This window comes from Prosopis cineraria, unplaced genomic scaffold (assembly GCF_029017545.1).
Source record: "Prosopis cineraria cultivar Desert tree isolate PC_DT_omini unplaced genomic scaffold, ASM2901754v1 PC11, whole genome shotgun sequence".
In the NCBI taxonomy this organism is placed as follows: Eukaryota; Viridiplantae; Streptophyta; class Magnoliopsida; order Fabales; family Fabaceae; genus Prosopis; species Prosopis cineraria.
Window position 1 is genome coordinate 26933755 of NW_026555342.1, and position 20417 is coordinate 26954171.

At 33.0% G+C, this 20417-nt stretch overlaps 2 protein-coding genes across 2 annotated transcripts; one reads left to right on the forward strand and one right to left on the reverse strand.

Annotated features, from left to right (window-relative positions):
* Window positions 1-272: 272 nt before the first annotated feature.
* On the reverse strand, window positions 273-5127 carry LOC129286401 (G-type lectin S-receptor-like serine/threonine-protein kinase At1g11410). Its single transcript, XM_054922361.1, has 6 exons — window positions 3810-5127; window positions 2802-2930; window positions 2449-2600; window positions 2021-2231; window positions 1666-1903; window positions 273-675 (listed from the first exon to the last, which is right to left on the reverse strand). Coding segments are annotated over exons 1-6 (2049 nt in total). The 3' UTR covers window positions 273-674.
* Window positions 5128-6424: 1297 nt separating this feature from the next.
* Window positions 6425-18487, forward strand: LOC129286402 (G-type lectin S-receptor-like serine/threonine-protein kinase SD1-13). Its single transcript, XM_054922362.1, is given in 17 exon segments — window positions 6425-6521; window positions 8070-9011; window positions 9093-9203; window positions 10901-11085; window positions 11214-11424; window positions 11693-11930; window positions 12020-12170; window positions 12277-12486; window positions 12488-12588; window positions 13288-13364; window positions 14911-16197; window positions 16309-16416; window positions 16532-16737; window positions 16808-17018; window positions 17305-17542; window positions 17634-17784; window positions 17872-18487. Coding segments are annotated over 17 exon segments (4815 nt in total). The 5' UTR covers window positions 6425-6442; the 3' UTR covers window positions 18181-18487.
* The last annotated feature ends 1930 nt before the right edge of the window (window positions 18488-20417 follow it).

Here is a 20417-nt window from a genome sequence, read left to right on the forward strand (position 1 = left end):
AATTAATTAGTTTAAAGTGAACATATAAATAATACTTTAGACATATAAATAATATAATAATAACTCTTTCTATAAAATGAATACAATTTTCATCCAAATAATTGACATAATGCACAATTGTTACTAACTAAAGATAATTCCATCCCCAACAAAATGGTACAGAAAAGAAACCATCCAATTTTTCTAATAATTAAAAAGATATATGCCAACTTTACTTTGTCACTACGATAGCGATAAATACAGGAATCATCCATCATTCTTTGAAAGACTTAAAATTATTCTTTTTTTTTTTGCCAGATAAAATTATTCACTTGGCAAGTATTAACTGGTAGCATTATAAGAGCATTCATATACCATACAAGAGTGTCAAGGCCTTTAGCGAGCTTCAACCACAGTAATACTCATCTCATTTACAGAATCAACGCCTTCAGGATTTGAACAATCACGATTACTTTTCTTGAAAATGAAGGCAGGTTGTTTTGGAGGATGAAGAGTTAAGTCATTATCTAACATGGAAACAACTTCTAACATTGTGGGCCTCTCAGATGCATATTCTTGCACGCATAAAAGCCCAATTTGGATGCATTTCAAAACTTCATCCTCAAGGCATGTTTCTCCTATTAATGATGGATCAACGATCTCCATAGCTCTACTTTCTCTCCACAGGTCCCAAATCTGAATAATTGAATATATTATAAAATTAGACTATTGAAGGAAAAATTTAATTTTAGATGCTCATTTTTCATACTTACATGTCCAACTAAAGTAGAAGTAATGTCATCATAATGCCCGTTGCTCTTTTTGCCAGTAACAATTTCTAGGAGTAAAACTCCAAAGCTATATACATCAGATTTTATTGAGAACAGCCCTTTCATTGCATATTCAGGTGACATATATCCATTGTAAAAGATTGTTGAAATTTATCAAATGGTCATCTCAATGTAAAATATTTAAACTGCAAAGTGTGTGTACTTGACTTTTTTTATTGTTATTTCTGACATATTTGTTGGATTGTCCACTCTATGGATTAAGCCCAAACCCAAGCCCAAATATATAATGAGGCATTGTCAAGATATAAAAATGATTTTAGACCCTTATGTGCAGTTCTCCCTTTTTTCTTTGAAAATGGGAGGGAATAATTTTTATAACTATCCATGCATGCTCATTCAGGGAAGAGGGGGCATGCATGGGTTAAAGGCAGAGAATGTATACTGGTTTCAAGGTGCTAGAAAAACTCTCTCGGTTTCTCTCTTTCTCTCATTTTTCTTTGTGTGTGTATTTGTTGTGTTGAAAGAACTAGGCTTTATTGTAACTTTAATTTGTTCCTACATAGTGAACAATCTGGTGTGGCAAACAATTATGTTTTCTCCTCTAGTCACAATATTATATGTCAGATAAATATGTTTTGAGTTTAAAAGAACCAAAAAGACGAACTTTAACAAGATCATGTTTTAATGTTATTTAACCATGAATAATGGATTGAAAATTAATTGGTATAACACTTTACACTACTTAGATATAAATTTTGATGATATCAAATATTCATTCCAATATAAAGTCTTTATTGTTTAATTTTAATTGGTATTTTAGTGAACTTTGGGGAATGAGGGATATAAGCAATGTAATGCTAGGAAACTATATAGTGTTGCATTGGAGAGTGCTTACTAGGTTCCCACGATGCGGTTTGTGTTTCCTTCAATTTGATCTCCATCGAACATTTTAGCCATACCAAAATCTGCAATTTTTGGATTCAATGTAGAATCTAATAAGATATTGCTGGCTTTTAAGTCTCGATGAATTATTCTTAATCTTGAATCTTGATGAAGGTATAACATTTCTCTGGCAACTCCACAAATGATATCAAATCTTTTCGTCCAATCTAAGAGTACCTTTTTTGCTTGATCTAATAAATAAAAATTTTAATCTGTTAGAAGTAAGAATGTTTTACCAATTTTTTCTATTTTATCAAACATGAAAGTTAAAACTAAAAAATTATATAGGAAATGAAAAGAAGACATACCAAAAAGAAAAGAGTCCAAGCTTTTGTTTGGCAGATATTCATAGATCAACATCTTCTCTTCTCCATGTATGCAATAACCTAAAATCTTGACAAGATTTCTATGTTGGAGCTTTGCAATTATAGAAACCTCATTTTTGAATTCTTCAATGCCTTGTCCAGAATACTTTGACAGCCTCTTCACTGCTATTGTCATTTCATCGTTGAGTAGACCCTAGAGTCCAAAATCTGTAGTTATTTTATGAACGTATGCATATATTATCTTTGTTTTAAGAAACCAAAACCAGCAATATGTAATCATGTCATTATATATTATGTCTTTTGCCTTAACTTGTTTGTCTTGCTATAAATTAATTGTTAACATATGCCTTGATCTTAGAAATAAATATACGACATTTAAGTCTAATTACGTTCAAAGAATATATGACTACCTTATAAACAGAACCAAAACCGCCTTGTCCAAGCTTGTTAGTCTCTGAGAAATTGTCTGTTGCTGCTATTATGTCACTTAGATCAAATAATGGTAAATCTGAATCATTGTTCTGATGTCCAGCAAAAACATGTTCGATATGCCTACTTTGTACTGTATTAAAAAGAAAATGATAAGAGATGAGTTGTAATACAACTTCGCTATCAAACTAGGCAGAAAGCAGGATTACATACAGGCAATTAATTGAACACTTTAGAATGAAAAGAGAAGAAAAACATACCTCTACTTAGCTTATATGTTCAGTTCAGAGATAGAGTACAGATATGCTGAAAATCTTATTGAAAATCAGCTTACCTCGTTTCTTGTTCCATACAAACCAATACGCAAAAACAATAACCAAGAGTATCAGGCACGTAGAAACGACTACGAGTGTCACCATCCCCTTCTTTCCAAGTGAACCATAAGGCTTGCTTTCATATTTTCCTGCAGATAAGTTCATACCAAAGAAAAATCAGGGTTTATTTCTACGGGGGAAAAGCACCTATATCATGCATATACCTTTTTCATCAGGGTTTATTTCTCTTGTATGGCATGTTGAATGGTAGGATACTATAAATAATTATGGAAAATCTGATATAAGCATAGTGTATGTTGGAGAAAAAAAAAATCCAACATATGGAGCCACACATGTAAATATTAAAAATATGTGGTCATTATTATAATTAAACCAAAATAAAGCAGTCTGTTATATTTGGAAAATTTTAAGATGTGTAATTGTTATGGAATTAAAGTGTAGAAACCAAATTAATATTTATAATTTATTGAGGGGCCAAATTGTAAATATCACAAATTTTAGTCTATAAATAGAGGTTGTGATCCACAGGTGGGACATAATGAGAAACTGGCTCTTTGATCCTTTCCAAAAAATCATAAAGAAATCTTGTAATGCATTTGATTATAAATTTAGGCACGCCTTTGCACATTCAATTTCTTCTACTCCTCTGAATTGATATGGGATCACATTCAAGTTTATAGATTTGATTGTAATCATCTCTGTAATTTGAGTTTGAACAAGATTGATCAAGAACAACCAATTCCAGCACTGTATACTGTCCTTATTTTAAAACTTTTTTTTGGATCTTCAATCAATATTAGTATCATGCACATGACATGGCCATTGATTTAGAGACCACTAATTCAATTTCCATAATATTAAAAGGAGGTTATAATTTATTATTTAATCAATTTTAATGCGTAAAGCAAACAATAGTAGAGTGATATTTGTGAATAGCTTATTAAACTAATGTGTGAAACAGTTGCTTATTCATTCAATATTAGAAAAAGAAGTGAACAAGAACGTACCTAATTCAGATGCATCCACGCGCACGTATAAATCTTGTCCTTGGCCTTGGTAAGTCCTAATATCTTCCATATCAGCATGCCACGTCAAGCACCCACTTTGTGAGACCACATCTGCACTCGTATACGCTACACATAAACAATCCCTTAAGCACATCTCTTCACACCCTTTTAAGCTCATAGTCTCACTCTTATTCACACGTGCTTTTGACGTATCTGGAACCTTCACACTTGCCACCTTCACAAACCCATCCCCACTTTGACACATGGACATGTTCTTCTTCCTCACACACCCACTCGACCCGTTTCTCATGTTCCACTCTTGCGGGTTCACGGGTTCGAATCCGGGCAAGCACACACACTCAAACTTGTCCTCGTTATACGGGTCACACTTACTATTTGACCCGCATCGTCGATAGTAGTCACAGTCCTCCTTCGGACCGTACCATATCTGCAACCATTTTTGCCCATTAGGTTGCCAAATAGTCCATGTCTCATGGCCCATGTTGTCAAGCACCATTCTTAAGAACATGGAAGGTTCCATGAGTTGGGTCATCACGACAACTTCGCTAGCATTGTCAATAAATCTTACTTGGAAATTGAAGTTTGGTATCATTTCAGGTACACCACTCAATCCTTGACCCGTCCAAGACCCGCCCCGCCAAAATGGAGCACCGTTTCTATATATGAATGACTGAGGATAGCCTGTTGGGTCGATCCTATGGCTCACGCTCCCCAACCCTGGGTCATCTGGGGATTTCCATGACGTGAGGAACATATTGAAACCGGTTCTCCGATCCACTCCGATTTTCATGAACGGAAGCAAAGTGTCACTGGGATAATCCAAACTCTGCCACAGAACTTTCGTTATTCCACCATTTCTTGTTATCAAAACCAAGTTTCCTGAGTCTTGAAGCTTAGCAAAGGAGTCACGAGAAGATGTGTTTGAAATGTTGGAAGACCAAATAGGAGTTTGGTTCGAATATATATCATTGTGAAGGAGAACAATGTTTCCATGAGTATCAATAGACAAAGCTCCAGAAGTATCATTAAGAGGATTTTGTCTATTAGCCACCCACACAACGGTTTGGTTGGAGAATTTATGATACCATATGCCAACGTACCGGTTCGTTGAAGAATTATTTCCGGGGCTGAAGAAACCGAAGGCGAAAGTTCCACTGTCGGAGAGCAAAATGTCACCATCTCTGAGTGATTGGCTTGGGGATATACTATCAAGGGAGAGACAAGAAGAATGAAGAACCGAAAGAAGGAAAAATGAAATATTTATCAGAATTAGCTCTTGCTCATAACAGAGCTTCATGGTGGGGATGCAGCTGAAGAGATAAGTTTGGGCTGAGTTTCTTCGATTGAGATATTACTAGTGTGCGTGTGATTTTATTTAATGTATCTTATAAATTGTGACGAAGGAGTATAGTTTTTTTCTTATGAACATTACGTACAGAGGTCTCTAGTCAAATTTTCTTGGAACATGATATAGTCCCCGCAAGGAGTAAACCAGAGACTTTTACTTTTGGTCTTCTCTAACCAAAAAGTAAAAGTCGTTATGATTTGTAAGTTAAAAGTCATTGGTCCAGCTTGCATTTCTTTCATCAGCCAAAGGTATAAAAGTCGTTGGTATAATTTTAATTTTTAACTTTCATGGGTCAAAGTAAAAGTCTTTGGTAGACTAATAGAATTTAAATTTCAATTTAAGAATTCGAGAATTTATTTATTTGTTTATTTCAATGGTCTTGAAATCTACCTCGTCAGTCTTTCCTTTTATTAATTTTCGAAAGAAAGTGATATTATGGCCCACAAGGTATAAAAGTTCGTTGGTATAATTTTAATTTAAAAAAATTAATCTTTTAATCCTTCAACTTTTAACTCACTTATAACTCAATCCTTCAACTATGACTCATTGCGACTCAATCCCTCAACTATAACTCATTGCGACTCAGTCCCTTAACTTTTTGATTCATCTATAACTCGGTCCTTATTTTTTATTTTTTTTAAAAAAATTTCTTATCAAATAGGAGGGATAAAAAAATGCTCATGTATTATTTTAAAATACACTTCTCTTGCTCATTGATGTGAGATATAAGCTAACATAAAAAAAAAATTAACAAAAGTTAAGGGACTAATTTGTAAATGATTTAAAAGTTGAGGGACTGAGTTATAGGCGAGTTATAGTTGAGGGACTGAGTCACAGTGAGTCATAGTTGAGGGATTGAGTTACAAGTGAATTAAAAGTTGGAGGACTAAAAGATTAATTTTTCCTTTTAATTTTTAACTTTCATGGGTCAAAGTAAAAGTCTTTGGTAGACTAATAGAATTTAAAATTCAATTTAAGAATTTGGAAATTTATTTATTTGTTTATTTCAATGGTCTTGAAATCTACCTCGTCAGTCTTTCCTTTTATTAATTTTCGAAAGAAAGTGATATTATGGCCCACAAGCTAGTCCGTATAATTAAGGCACGTTTTTTTTTTTTTAATTCCTTGCGGTCTTTGCAATGACTCTGTATTGTATGTTTTTCATAAGAAAATTTCAAAGAATCAAATATTATAATTCTCTCAGACTTATAAACACATTCAGTCTCCTCTGAGCATAAGAATTATTCTCTCCTTTCAGTGCTATATGTTGCGGACAGATGATTGGCATCTCTCTGCAGATCCTCTGAAGAACAGCAAAGGATTCCTTAGACAGTGCCATAAAAGTAAGATCTCTTCTACTATATTTTTTGAAATGAAATTTTTTGTCATTGATTTTTTTTTCAATTATTAATTTAGTTCTTCCAAAAGACTAAAGGATTGATAGACCGCACTTTCATGGTTCATATTCATACTAGAAATCAGAATGAAACAAGCGTTCACCCTTTTGTTTTATAAGAGATTTCTGTTTTTATTGAGCCCATCTTGAAACACCTAGGTTATATTTTTAACAAACGTGTCTTCCGCCAAAAAGCATATAAAAATAATTCTTATTGTTTGAAAATGGTGTAGGGAGAAATATTAAGATCACATACATGGAGCGAACCACGTTATGTACTCTCATAACTACATAGAAGTTCTAAACTAAAGCATCTTTTTTCCCCAAAATTGAATGTATTTATTTATCTACAACCTTTTCTTCTGTTTTTTTTTTTGGCTTTCGCTTCGATATTTTAGGTCTTTAGCCCAAACCATACATGGTTATAAAATTATAGGGACAAGATTGATAATGATTAATCAAATTGATAACTGAAAAAAGTCTAAGGACCAAAAATTCCATTTTCCTTTTATTAGTTTTCGAAAGAAAGTGATATTAGAGCCCACTAGTCCTTAATTGTGCATGGTTTTTTTTCTTCCTATTGTTGTCTTTGCAATGACCCCTGTGTTGTGTGTTTTTCACAAGAAATTTAGTGTTTTTAATTTATTGGGGACCTCTCTTTTGCATATAAATTTGGATCTTTCTTTTCTTTGATATCAGCACTGTGTTATTATCCCAATCATGCTTGCCAAACTGTTTCTGCTATCAATATCACTAACAAATCTATTCCACCCAAGCCACTCTACAAATTTGGTTCCAGACAAGTAAAAAAACAAAGAGAATCCATGATGATGATTGTGTGCATGCATATACGTGAATGCACGAAATGGAGGTCCTTTCTGAAAACAAAAGTAATGCATCAAGTGCAGCGATTAAAAAAAAAAAAAAAGAATAAAATTTCAGTAAAAATAGCTACTAATTTTGTTGATGATGATTTTGTGCGTGCATATATGTGAATACATGAAATGCATTTTCCAAAACGTGCATGATGATTTTATCATGGATTTTGAACACATGGTATAACTATAATATCTAAATGCTATACATGCTATTATTTTGATTTGTTTCTGAATCAAATTGGTATAATCATTCTCAAAGTAATATATTTCAAATCCCAAACTAATCTAAAGCATTGTTTTGTTTAAAAATATTTTGCATAATATGGTCAAAAAATACTATTATGATGTATGGCTCATAGTACGTGGAGATCAATCTTCAAGATTGCCTGGCGGGTCAATGAAGTAACATCACTTGTGGCTTGAAATGCAGATTACAACACAACAAGTAAAGATTTTCTCGAATACAAGAAAACCAAAGTTCAACATATGCAAAATTTCACCATGTAAATAGTATATATTCATCTGGTTCCTCCAAGTTTGTGGCAGTTGAGGAAATTAAAAACGCCTATTAGTTCTTCAAGTGATGGAATTACTGTCTATTTTTCTCATACTTTCAGGCTTTTGTATAGGTTTCATCACTGCTTTAGAATCCATTACATCATCTGTTTTCATCAGAGATTCAGAAACTGTAAGTTCAAACAACAGCGCATTCAAACTTGGATTCTTCAGCCCTCAAAATACCACAGATCATCGCTATGTAGGAATTTGGAATATCTCCAACTCCGAAGTCATATGGGTGGCTAATAGAAACCAACCATTACACGATTCTTCTGGGATCCTTACTATATCTGAGGACAACAATCTTGTAGTATTGAATGGAAAGAAAGAGGTTTTTTGGACATCAAATGTATCAAGCAAACAATCAAGTCCCACTGCTCAACTTCTTGATTCTGGTAACCTTGTGCTTTTAGACCACACTGGCAAGACTTTATGGGAGAGTTTTCAACATCCAAGAGACATGGACTTTCCAACTTTGGCAATGATCAGTACCAACCAGAAAAAAGGTTCATCAAGAAAAAGCCCTCCTACAAGAAAACTGGCTTACACGACCAGAATAAACAAAGTTGGGAAGCAGCGAAGGGTTCAAGAATCTAATTGTGATACATATAACTATTGTGGGACATATGGGATCTGTGACTCCAATAATTCCCCAATATGCACTTGCCTGAAAGGGTTTGAGCCTAAGAATATAGAAGAATGGAATAGCCAAAACTGGACTAGTGGATGTGTGAGAAGGGCATCACTGCAATGTGGGACTGGTAAAGGCAAAGATGACTGGTTTCTTGAGCTGCAAATGACAAACACTCCGTCATATTCAACTCCATCATTTTTTCCTAAGGACACATGCAGAACTCAGTGCATAAATAATTGCAGCTGTATAGCATATGCATATGTTGCTTCTCTTTCCTGCATTTACTGGACTGGAAATTTAACAGGTGTAGTAAGATTGTCCAGTGGAGGAACTAATCTCTACATCCGCCAAGCCCATTCAGAACTCGGTAGGTACATTTTGAGTCAATTAATTATTTGATTATATATAAATGTTTCTAAATGAGTTTATTACATTGCTATTAATACAGGTAGGAATAAGAAAGACTTCAAAGTAGTTATCTCAGTAACAGTGATAGTAGGAGTGATCATCATTGCCATCTGTGCATATGTCTTAAAGGCATGGACTGCTAAACACACTGGTATATTTTCCCAAATCTCTGCTGTGATTTCAAGAATAATCATGTTCTCTTCAATGGTTGGTTACTAAATAAATAGATAGGTCACAATACAAATGTCTTTCTTTGCCATGGTTTTTGAATAATAGGATCTAATCTCACTAGTACAAAATATAATTTTAACTACATATTTTTCGCCACAATTTATAGAAAAACTGTGGTAAAATAAGTTATAGTGGCAAAAATGTAAATAAGGTAAAAAAATGTAAGATTTATGGCCACATACATACAATCCACCTATCGTTATAAATGATTTGACAAGCCATTAAACAAATAACGTAATTAAAATAAATTATTAATTCAAATTTTAAATTTAAATTATTAAGAAATATAAAGTTGTATGAAATATATATATATATATATATTTAATGTGTTTCAATTTGAAATTCAGACATATAAATTTTAGTTATTTTTAAAACTAAGATTATTTTAATTTTTATAAATATTTTATTATAAATATATATAAATTTAATTTTTTTGATTTCAGACATAATAAATGTGCCTGAAATCAGGCAAACTTATGGTGACAGGCATGATAAATGCCTATCGCCATATGTCTAATTCAGGCGTTAAATATGCCTAAATTTTGTAAAATATAATAATTAATTAATAATTAAAATTTTTACGTAAATTTTTTTAAGTATTTAAATTTTTAATATGTCTGAATCCAGACATATTAAATTTAAACTATTAATAAAATTAAAATTATTTTAATTTTTATAAATATTTTATTATAAATATATATATATATATATATAAATTTAATTTTTTTGATTTCAAGCATAATAAATATGCCTGAAATTAGAAACCTACGGGAACGCCTGTCGCCGTAAGTATGTCTGATTTCAGGCATATTTAATAAATCAAGCAAACTCACGGCGACAGGCATAATAAATGCCTATCACCATATGTATAATTCAAGCATTAAATATGCCTAAATTCTGTAAAAAATTATAATTAATTAATAATTAAAAGTTTTACATAATTTTTTTTAATTATAGGTGATTCTATAAAGAAAAAACATAGCATTTATGGTCACAGTTATAGTTGTAATTGTGGTAAAAAATGAATCTATGGCGACAGTTGTAACCACAATTGTTGCCAAAGATGCGTCGCTCAAGCATTTTTCGCCACAGGTCCAAGAGAGACATGTGGTGAAAGATGATATTTTTTGCCACAGGTGAAAGTAGAACCTCTCTCTGTGGTGAAAAAAACCATCTTTCGCCACAGGTGTCTCTTGGACCTGTGGCAAAAGATGATATTTTTTGCCACAGGTGAAAGTAGGACCTCTCTCTATGGTAGAAAATAGTGTAGTAGTAAATGTTTATTTTTTGTGACAGGTATAATGTAATTGTGGCGAAAAATGCTATTTTTCGTCACAGGTCTCAACTTTACCTGTGGCAAAAAATAACATTTTTCACCACAGTTACATTATATCTGTCGCAAAAAATATACATTTACTACTATACTATTTTCTACCACAGAGCGTCTTCTGTCGTCAAAAATACATTTTAACTGTGGGGAAAAATGCTTTTTGCACTAGTGTCTATTATCTTAGTTTTCAAAAGTAAAAGGAAAAGAAAATATAATCCATTTTACTGACTTCATTTTATGTATTGATTTATTTCTGGAATTTTTGGTCATATGATGCATGCATTCAGCAAGAAAAAAGCAAAGCAAAGCAAAATTATTGCTGAACAAGGAAGAAAACCTACTACTTGGAGACCTGAAAATAGCTAAACTTGAGAAGCTACCACTGTTTGATCCAAGAATCATTGCAACTGCAACAAACAACTTCAGCATCGCTAATAAGCTTGGGCAGGGTGGTTTTGGTTTAGTATACAAGGTACCAATATCTTGTGAAATTTTACTTCCAAATAATCTGTATGATCACTCGATCCTATTATATTTTTTTAGTTTAATTTAATATATACATACATATATATATATATATATATATATATATTCCATTAGGGAGAATTGCAAGATGGACAAGAAATAGCAGTGAAAAGACTTTCAAGAACATCTAAACAAGGACTGGAAGAGTTCATCAATGAAGTGGTTGTGATTTCGAACCTTCAACATCGTAATCTTGTAAAACTTTTAGGCTGCTGTATCGAAGGAGAGGAGAAAATGTTGATATATGAGCACATGCCTAATAAGAGTTTGGATGCTTTCATATATGGTTAGTCCATCTTATTATGTCTGCTAATCATCTATGTTCATAGAATCCTTGCAATTACATTATAGTTATCCCTATCATTACATTACTAGTTTCATTCTTATTTTTTGAAGCTAGAGTTTCATAGGATTGTTCTTGCTACGCTTTCAAACAAACCAAGGTTTAGTTTTTTATATGAGTACATCAAAATCTTGTAACTTGGCGGATTAAATTTGAAATTTATCTTATTGTAAAACAAAAAGTAACCAGCTCTTTATTGTTGTTTATGTAGATCCTATCAGAAAGAAGATTTTAGATTGGAAAAACCGCTTGAACATAATTAAAGGAATTGCCCGTGGCTTACTTTATCTTCATAGAGATTCTGGACTAAAAATTATACATCGAGACTTAAAGCTAAGTAACATCTTACTAGATGATCAGCTTAATCCTAAGATATTAGACTTTGGTCTAGCAAGAATCTTTGAAAGCAATGAAGATGAAAGCAATACTCAAAGAGTTGTTGGAACATAGTAAGTTTGCACTCTATATAATTTTGAAATATCACTAATAGATTCATATGATTTGAACTTTACCATTAATGAATAATGATTAAGTGCAGCGGTTACATGCCACCTGAATATGCAATGGAAGGATTATTTTCAGAAAAATCAGACGTGTTCAGCTTCGGAGTTTTACTATTTGAGATCATCAGTGGTAGGAAAAATATAAGCCTTTGTGATCATGAACATTCATTGAACCTCTTGGAACTTGTAAGCCTCTCCGAATTAATTATGGATCAATTTTTATTTTTAACATAAGTCTACAAATTTATTGACAGTCTAGGCTTCTATAAACTCTTAATGTATTTCCTTTCAGGCATGGAAATTATGGAACGAAGATGGTATCAAGTCTCTCATAGATGTGGAAATATGTGATCCAGTTTACATCAGGGACATTGTGAGATGCATACACATTGGATTTTTATGTGTTCAAGAACATGCAAGAGACAGGCCTTCTATGGCCACTGTAAATTCAATGCTCAATAATCACATTGCTAATCTTCCTCCGTCATGTCAGCCTGCATTCATACATACAGAGGAAGTTTGTGCCAAGTGCGAAGTTGTCTCATAAAAGTAATAAGTCATACTCCGTTAATAGCATCACTTTCACAAACATTCAAGGGAGATCGTGAATGATGACAACAATGATGGTTATAAAGACTATGGATATGTTATGAGTCATATATCAAGGTGTCTCACATTCAAAACCACGAAGAGGGCTACCCACAAAGCTAATGACAAGGAATTCAAGTGAAGTGTCATTGAGTGAATTGATGTGGATTGCAACCGCAATGCATATTGCCTCTTGAGCAAAGGTGCATTGTTATGAGATCTATATTGGAAAGTCTCGTAGTTAAGGTATTCTCCTATCGAATAAACTAGTCTGGATTGTCCCGATTTCTCTATTTGTTTGACTCACTCTTTGTATTTATAATTATACCTACTATTAATTCCCAAATATGGCAAAGTGATTCTGCTCGTTGTACAGCATATGAAGTGCACCTTACAGGTAATGCGTAAGATTGGACAATCAATTATTGTTTTTAGGTTATGTAAAAGGTTAATTACCATAAAGAACCTTGCAAGTTTTATATATCACCTGGATGAGTATTATGATGGTAATATATTCATTGTTGATACCTGGATTAGGATTGAATTAAACAATCAAGGATGAATATTTTATATTCTCTGTGTCAAGCAAAAATATGAAAAGATCGTGAATGTATATTATCATCATATATTCATGATGCCCCAAAAAACATTAATTTAAGAAGACAAAAAGGGACGTTGAAGCTTTCATTTGTTCTGTCTTTGGCATCCTGGACAGTAATTTGTTTCTGCAACGAGCCGTTAGCAGCGGCGGAACCACTATTGCATGGCTACCTCTTCTTACACATGATATGAGTCTCCAAATATTTAGTCCTATGAAAAAGGTTAACCGCTAACCCCTCCCCTCTAGAAAAGACACGAGAAGATAGAAAGAATAGTTTTTTGTCCTGTTTATTCTACTTATATATTTTAAAAGGAGGAATATTATAAGGTTGTTTTTATCGTTTCAAGATACAATTATTATATTTTTTAAAAAAATACTCATAATAAATAAATCATTTTATATTCATTTTAAAGTAAAACATATTATTAATAAGAATGAATATAAAAAGATGATATTAGTTTGAAGACAATTAACTACTTTATGAAAGGTGAAGTTAGTTTAAACACGCCTTACATTTTTAAACGGGAGGAGTAAATATTAGTGTTAGAAATATGCTATTAAAATATGTATATTTAATGTTACAAAAAAAAGCAAGCATATTTAATAGGAAAGAAATTAGAAACTTATTAAATTTTTAAATAAAATTAATACATTTTAATATTTTTTCTAGTTCTGATAAAACATGTTAGACATGGCTTATGTAAGATTTGAGGGTGACTTCCTCATATTTATATTAAATAAGGATAAATATAAAAAAATGATATCAATTTAAAGATAATTAATTAATTTATTAAAAGATATGATTCGATAAAAAATACTTTATATTTTTTAATAAAAAAAGTATATTTAAAAAAAATTGGCCTCCGCTCAACCTGAAGCCTGGATCCGCCCCTAGGTTATAATATTTCAGGAACGTCAATCTGCACATGTTTTTTTTTTTTTTTTTTGCGTTTGAATTATTCTTGGACCCAAAACTATAGTTATTCTCAAACTACTATCAATGTACAGCATAGGAGCATGGAAACACATACATTCATATATATATATGTGTGTGTGTGTGTGTGTGTGTGTGTGTGTGTGTGTGTGTGTGTGTGTGTGTGTGTATAACACCAAAATTTGGGCAAACAAGAATGAAGAAAATGTCAACTAACGTATGTACATAAAACAAGTGTCACCAAAGATCGAAAGTGCATTTTCAATGTAGTCATAGCATCTCACCGGGTCAATGAAGGAACATGGTTGAAGCCAAACGTTGGCTTTCTAATCACATGAAATCCAAATGACACGGCTGATCACAACTTTCTCGTCCACATACCATGCATGACCATGACTTCTAGAAAAATTTATTAAAAAATTAAAAAGAAACTATATACATATATATCTAGATAAGCATGGGTGTGTGTGTTCAGATGAAGGGAGATAGAAATTAGGGAGGATCTTGGACAAAAAGATTAAAAAAATGAAGACTACCATAGTGACATGAAACAAAGTCTTCAAAGTATTGCTCCACGATAAGAGGATCAGTGGTGCGCCTTCATTATAGTCATAAAACAATTAATTAGATTACTCTCTAGTCCAAATCCCTGGTAAAAGTCATATTTACTCTGTTTTAGTATTTAACCAGACATTAGCACTCTGGATTTTTTCATCTTTTCTTCATCTTTCAGAAGAAAACAAGAGCAAGTCAATCTTTTACATGCCAGATTCTCTTAGTAGTCCCTTTGGTTTTGTACTAAGGAGTGTTCCTTGAAATCATGGGGATTAGTTCACTTAGAAACTTATTACCTGTTTTTCTTGTGATTTCTGGCTTTTGTGCAGATTTTTGCCCTGCCTCTGACACTATTACAACAACTCAGTTCGTTAGAGATTCTGAAATTGTAAGCTCAAACAACAGTGAATTTGAACTGGGATTCTTCAGCCCTGAAAATGCAACGAATCGCTATGTAGGAATCTGGTATGTTTCTGACTCGAATGTCATCTGGGTGGCTAACAGAAACCAACCATTGAAAGATTCATCTGGAATTCTCACAATATCTGAGGACAAGAATCTTGTTGTATTGAATGGAGATAAAGAGGTTGTTTGGACTTCAAATATATCAAACAAGGCATCCAATTCCACTGCTCAACTTCTCAACACGGGAAACTTAGTCCTGCTAGATGACACAGGCAGAACATTATGGGAGAGTTTCCAACATCCAGGTAATTCATTCCTTCCAAATTTGGTAATTAGTACTAACCAAAAAACAGGTGAGAAACTGAAGGTTACTTCATGGAAGAGCCCTTCGGATCCGTCCGTTGGAAGCTTCTCCAGTGGCCTTGAACGCCCCAGTACGCCTGAAGTGTTCGTCTGGAATCAAACACAGCCATATTGGAGGTCAGGTCCTTGGAATGGTCAAGTGTTCATTGGGTTATCCAAGATGTATACTTCCTCATATCTAAATGGATTTGACGTAGGAAGGGAAGAAAATGGGTCTGTTCACATAACATATTCTTTGCCAAATGAGTCTTTCTTTGGAACCATAGTTTTGAGTTCAGAAGGAAAACTAGTCTTAACCACCTGGATGAACAAACTCAAAGTTGGGATGCGAACTGTCCAAGATTCAATCTGTGATATGTATGGTTTATGCGGGACATTTGGAAGCTGTGATCCCAGAAATTCCCCAATCTGCAGCTGTTTGAGAGGATTTGAGCCAAGGAATGCCGAGGAATGGAATAGACGAAACTGGACTAGTGGATGTGTGAGAAGGGCATCGTTGCGGTGTGGGAAGGTGAAAAATGGGAGAGATACTGATAAAGATGATGGGTTTTTGAAACTGCCAATGACGAAAGTGCCAGATTTTGCAGAGAAGTCATATGGTTCTGAGGAAATGTGCAGAATTCAATGCCTAAATAATTGCAATTGTACGGCATATGCATATGATGCTGCAATTGGCTGCATGTCTTGGAATGGAAACTTAATCGACGTTGTAAGATTTTCAAGGGGAGGAGTGGACCTTTATATCCGAGAAGCCTATTCTGAACTTGGTAGATTTAGCATTTCGACAGAACATTTAATATTTTGATATTTTTTTACTATGTTTATTTCTCAGCTTCCCCAATACATATATTCTAAACTATTTATTGCAATGAATGCAGAAAGAGAAAAGAAAGTGTTGAAAGTAGTCATCATAGTTACAGTGGCAGTAGGAGTAATTATCATTGTTGCTGCATATATTGTATGGTGGTGGGCTGCTAGACATTTTGGTGTGTTTGCCATTTCATTATTTAAGTTATTTGAAGAATATATATGTTCTGTTTCTCATGTCTGTCTTATTTTTTTCACTCTTTTGTCTTTTATTCTTATTATGCTTGCATTCAGCTAGAAGGAAAGGAAATAATGGAGCATTAACGCTGGAAATAGAAGAATCACATTTAAAAAACCACAGGGCAAACCTAATAGAAGACCTGAAAATAGCTAAATTAGAGGAGCTGCCACTATTCGATTTTGGAATCATTGCTACTGCAACAAACAACTTCAGTTTTGCTAATAAGCTTGGAAGAGGTGGCTTTGGTACAGTATATAAGGTAACTTAACAATGTAAAGCTTCAAATAATATTTATGAAGTATTATCTTTTTCTTAACATATTCTTGTAGGGAGAGTTGCGAGATGGACAGGAAATTGCAGTGAAGAGGCTCTCAAGAGCATCTGGACAAGGGCTAGAAGAATTTATGAATGAAGTGGTTGTTATTTCAAAGCTTCAACATCGTAATCTAGTAAGACTTCTAGGTTGTTGCATTGAAGGAGAGGAAAAGATGTTGATCTATGAGTACATGCCAAACAAGAGTTTGGATGCTTTTGTGTTTGGTTAGTTAATTGCTTACCTCTATCTTATATGCGGACTTCGCCATCTTAAAATTTTTCTTGTTCAACCGCCAAATTTATTATAAATCCTTATCTTTTCCTATATGAATTTCATATATTCTACCAGCTTTTCTAAGTCCTTTAAAGTTTGAAACTGAAATTATAAAAAAGGATCTTATATAGTTTTTTTGTTTAAGAAAGATAAAGCCTTGTACTTTTCTTAATTCAAACACGTGTTCACATTTTGTCAATCAATACGTAAAGCACCATTTCTCTTGTATTTTTGTAGATCCTATAAAAAAGAAGGCTTTAGATTGGAAAAAACGACTTAACATAATTGAAGGAATCTCTCGTGGTGTACTTTATCTCCATAGAGATTCTAGATTAAAAATTATTCATAGAGATCTAAAGCCTAGTAATATCTTGTTGGATGGAGAGCTTAATCCAAAGATATCCGACTTTGGCATGGCAAGAATCTTCCAAAACAATGAAGATGAAGGCAATACAAGAAGGGTTGTTGGAACATAGTGAGCATGTTTTCTATCTCTCTATACATAATATTGTTATAACCATGGCATATTCACATGATTTGATCTTACTTTTAAGGATTAAATGCAGTGGCTACATGTCACCTGAATATGCTATGGAAGGACTATTTTCAGAGAAATCAGATGTGTTTAGTTTTGGAGTTTTGCTGCTAGAGATCATTAGTGGTACGAAAGTCACAAGTTTTTATGTCTATGAACACTCATTGAGCCTTTTAGGATTTGTAAGTCTCTTAAATTTAACTTTGGTATAATTTTAGCAAAGCTACATGGATGTGTATTATTTTTCTTACTTCTGATTTTGTTTTCAGGCATGGAAGTCATGGAATGAAGAGGACATCATATCTTTTATAGACCCTGAAATATCAGCAGCAGATTTTATCAATGAAGTTAGAAGATGTATGCACATTGGACTTCTATGTGTCCAAGAACTTGCAAGAGACAGACCTTCTATGGCCACAGTAATGTCAATGCTTAACAGTGACATTGTTAATCTTCCTCCTCCATGTCATCCTGCATTCAATAAAAGGCACGGTGTATCAAGTTCAGAATCTTCTCAACAAAGCAACAAATCATGCTCCCTCAACAGTGTAACTCTCACAAACATGCAAGGGAGATAGAAGACTGATTAAGAGAAGCCAAGGCTAAAATAATAGTGCTAAGATGCTTGGGACAATTTTCATACTGATTATGTGTAGATAGGAAATGTTCTGCTGATGCATATGAAATATCCAAAAGATCATTAGATCCATCAATGTCTTGTGCAGCAGAGCAAACAACAAACAATGATGAGTTATGTTTCATCAATAAAGTAACTGTCTCAAATTTTGAGGGGATAGACTGGGGTGCTTTTATGTCTCTATTCCATTTGAAAGATCTTAAATACACTCTTCCCCAGTATACCTTCAAATCTTCAACAGGGCAGCTCTAAATTTTTTTTATATATATAAATGTTCTACATTAATAGTACTAAATGTTTAATATGTTAATTCGCTATAGTTCATGAATATTCATTGTCATGGTTCCTCTTTCGAATGCTAGATTGTGAATCCATGATGTGATTTCTGTGTTCATTCCAATCATCATATGTAATCATATCAGGTTAGATCCTCCAAATCTGGCAAAGTTCTAATAAAAAATACTCTTCTTATATCTGCTGGTGGTGTTACAGCATAAGAAATGGTGTGACCATAAGAAATGTGCCAAGTAGCTAAAGTGTGTAGGGTTGGGCAATTATTTCTTTCCGCTGAATTTTGCTAAAAGGCGTCATTAAGAACTATAGTTTAATCTCCTATTCCTATTGACAATAGCTGAAAACAAACAACAGAAAAGGAAAGAATTAAATCAGTTGTTGATGGGATATTTCTGGAAGGAAAATACCATACGAAACTATAGTTTTATCTTCTGTTAGGATTTAAACACCTAAGACACATTGCAACACTTCTTCGATATTTTCCACAGATTCATATACTGCAAGCACAAATTCTCGCTGTAGAAAATAGATAACATATTTACAAGTCAAGTAATGTGATCAAGGACAAATATTGTATACATCCTCTGTCTTTGGCAAAATTGTGAAAGGACTGTGGATATCCAGTAGTTTGTTAAATCATCATATAAGAAGAGAAAAGAGAGAACAAAAGCGTTCACTGGGAGAATATAAGGACTAGGAGGATCTACTGGTATAAAGACGTTTTGACATGGGAGCCAAAGCAAACTTTTCAAACAACATTTTAAAAAATTATTACAACCAAGTTTCTGTCTATGTCTGCCGGAAACAAGGGAACAATGTGAGACATCCGGTCACAGACGTTGACATGAGGAACTCATATTGTCTCTGTCAATGTCCAGTGTCAGACATAAGCTATTCAATTTACATCTAGCCGTGGACACCAGAGTTGACAAGTCAAACACACAGGTGTATCTGGCACCATTTGTGGAATCAACGAGCACATTCGCCACCGAATATGATTATAGACAACAGCTATGAGAGGAAAACAAAAAATTTCATGGTGTGTTTATATTAATGGGGATTTGGATTTAGATCAAATCCTTCATTTGGATACACAAAATTTTTTGAACTTATATTGGATTCAAATCCAAGTTGATTTTAAATTATAATTCTTTTTGTAATTTCAAAATTCCTTTACATTCCAATCATTTAAAATTCTATATCATTTTAAACATGTTATTCTCTTCACGTTTTCAACATTGATGCATCTATGACTTCTATATCTTTTTTCATCTCTTGTCAGTTAAAAAATATAAATAAATTCATTATTTTTAATTTTTAATTTTCGTTTTGAATATTAATTTATTAGTATTCTTTATTTGAAAATTTTTTAATACTCGAATAAAGAATTTTAAATACATGAATTTCAAATGTTTAATCTAAAATTCAAGTCTAAATCCATCAATCCAAACATTATGTTAGGGTTTTTGCAAGAGCATTCCAGAAATGGTGACTTTCTTCAAGGTTCTAGACCATTTTCATCAAGAATCAGGGGGATTTGAAGCACCAAACATTAAACTAAGGTTGTGTTTGGATGAATGGATTTAAGTTAAAAATTTAAATTTAAAATCTCATATTTGAAATTCATAGATTCTAAATTCTTTGTTTGGATGATATAAAAAATTTCAAATTATAATATTTAAATTTTATATTTGGATCTAAAGTAAAATTTTAACTTTTAAATTCTATATTTAAATTTAGAAGAAACTTGGAAGATTAGTCAAACTCGATGATTCGAATGACCGACATCCAATAGGATCAGACAAACAAAGCTGACTGGAATTGTGGCACTGATGATGACCAAGATAAGACCTTTGACTTCCACCGAGGTCGGATAATCGTAGC

What these genes read in the sequence shown, in the direction of transcription:
- LOC129286401 (XM_054922361.1), bottom strand. Translation starts at nt 5,127, where the DNA reads ATGAAGCTCTGTTATGAGCAAGAGCTAATTCTGATAAATATTTCATTT. An exon ending in CGTGGATGCATCTGAATTAG is followed by an intron (nt 2,931 to 3,809) that starts GTACGTTCTTGT and finishes ACTTATCTGCAG; the next exon opens with GAAAATATGAAAGCAAGCCT. An exon ending in TGTATGGAACAAGAAACGAG is followed by an intron (nt 2,601 to 2,801) that starts GTAAGCTGATTT and finishes TTTTTAATACAG; the next exon opens with TACAAAGTAGGCATATCGAA.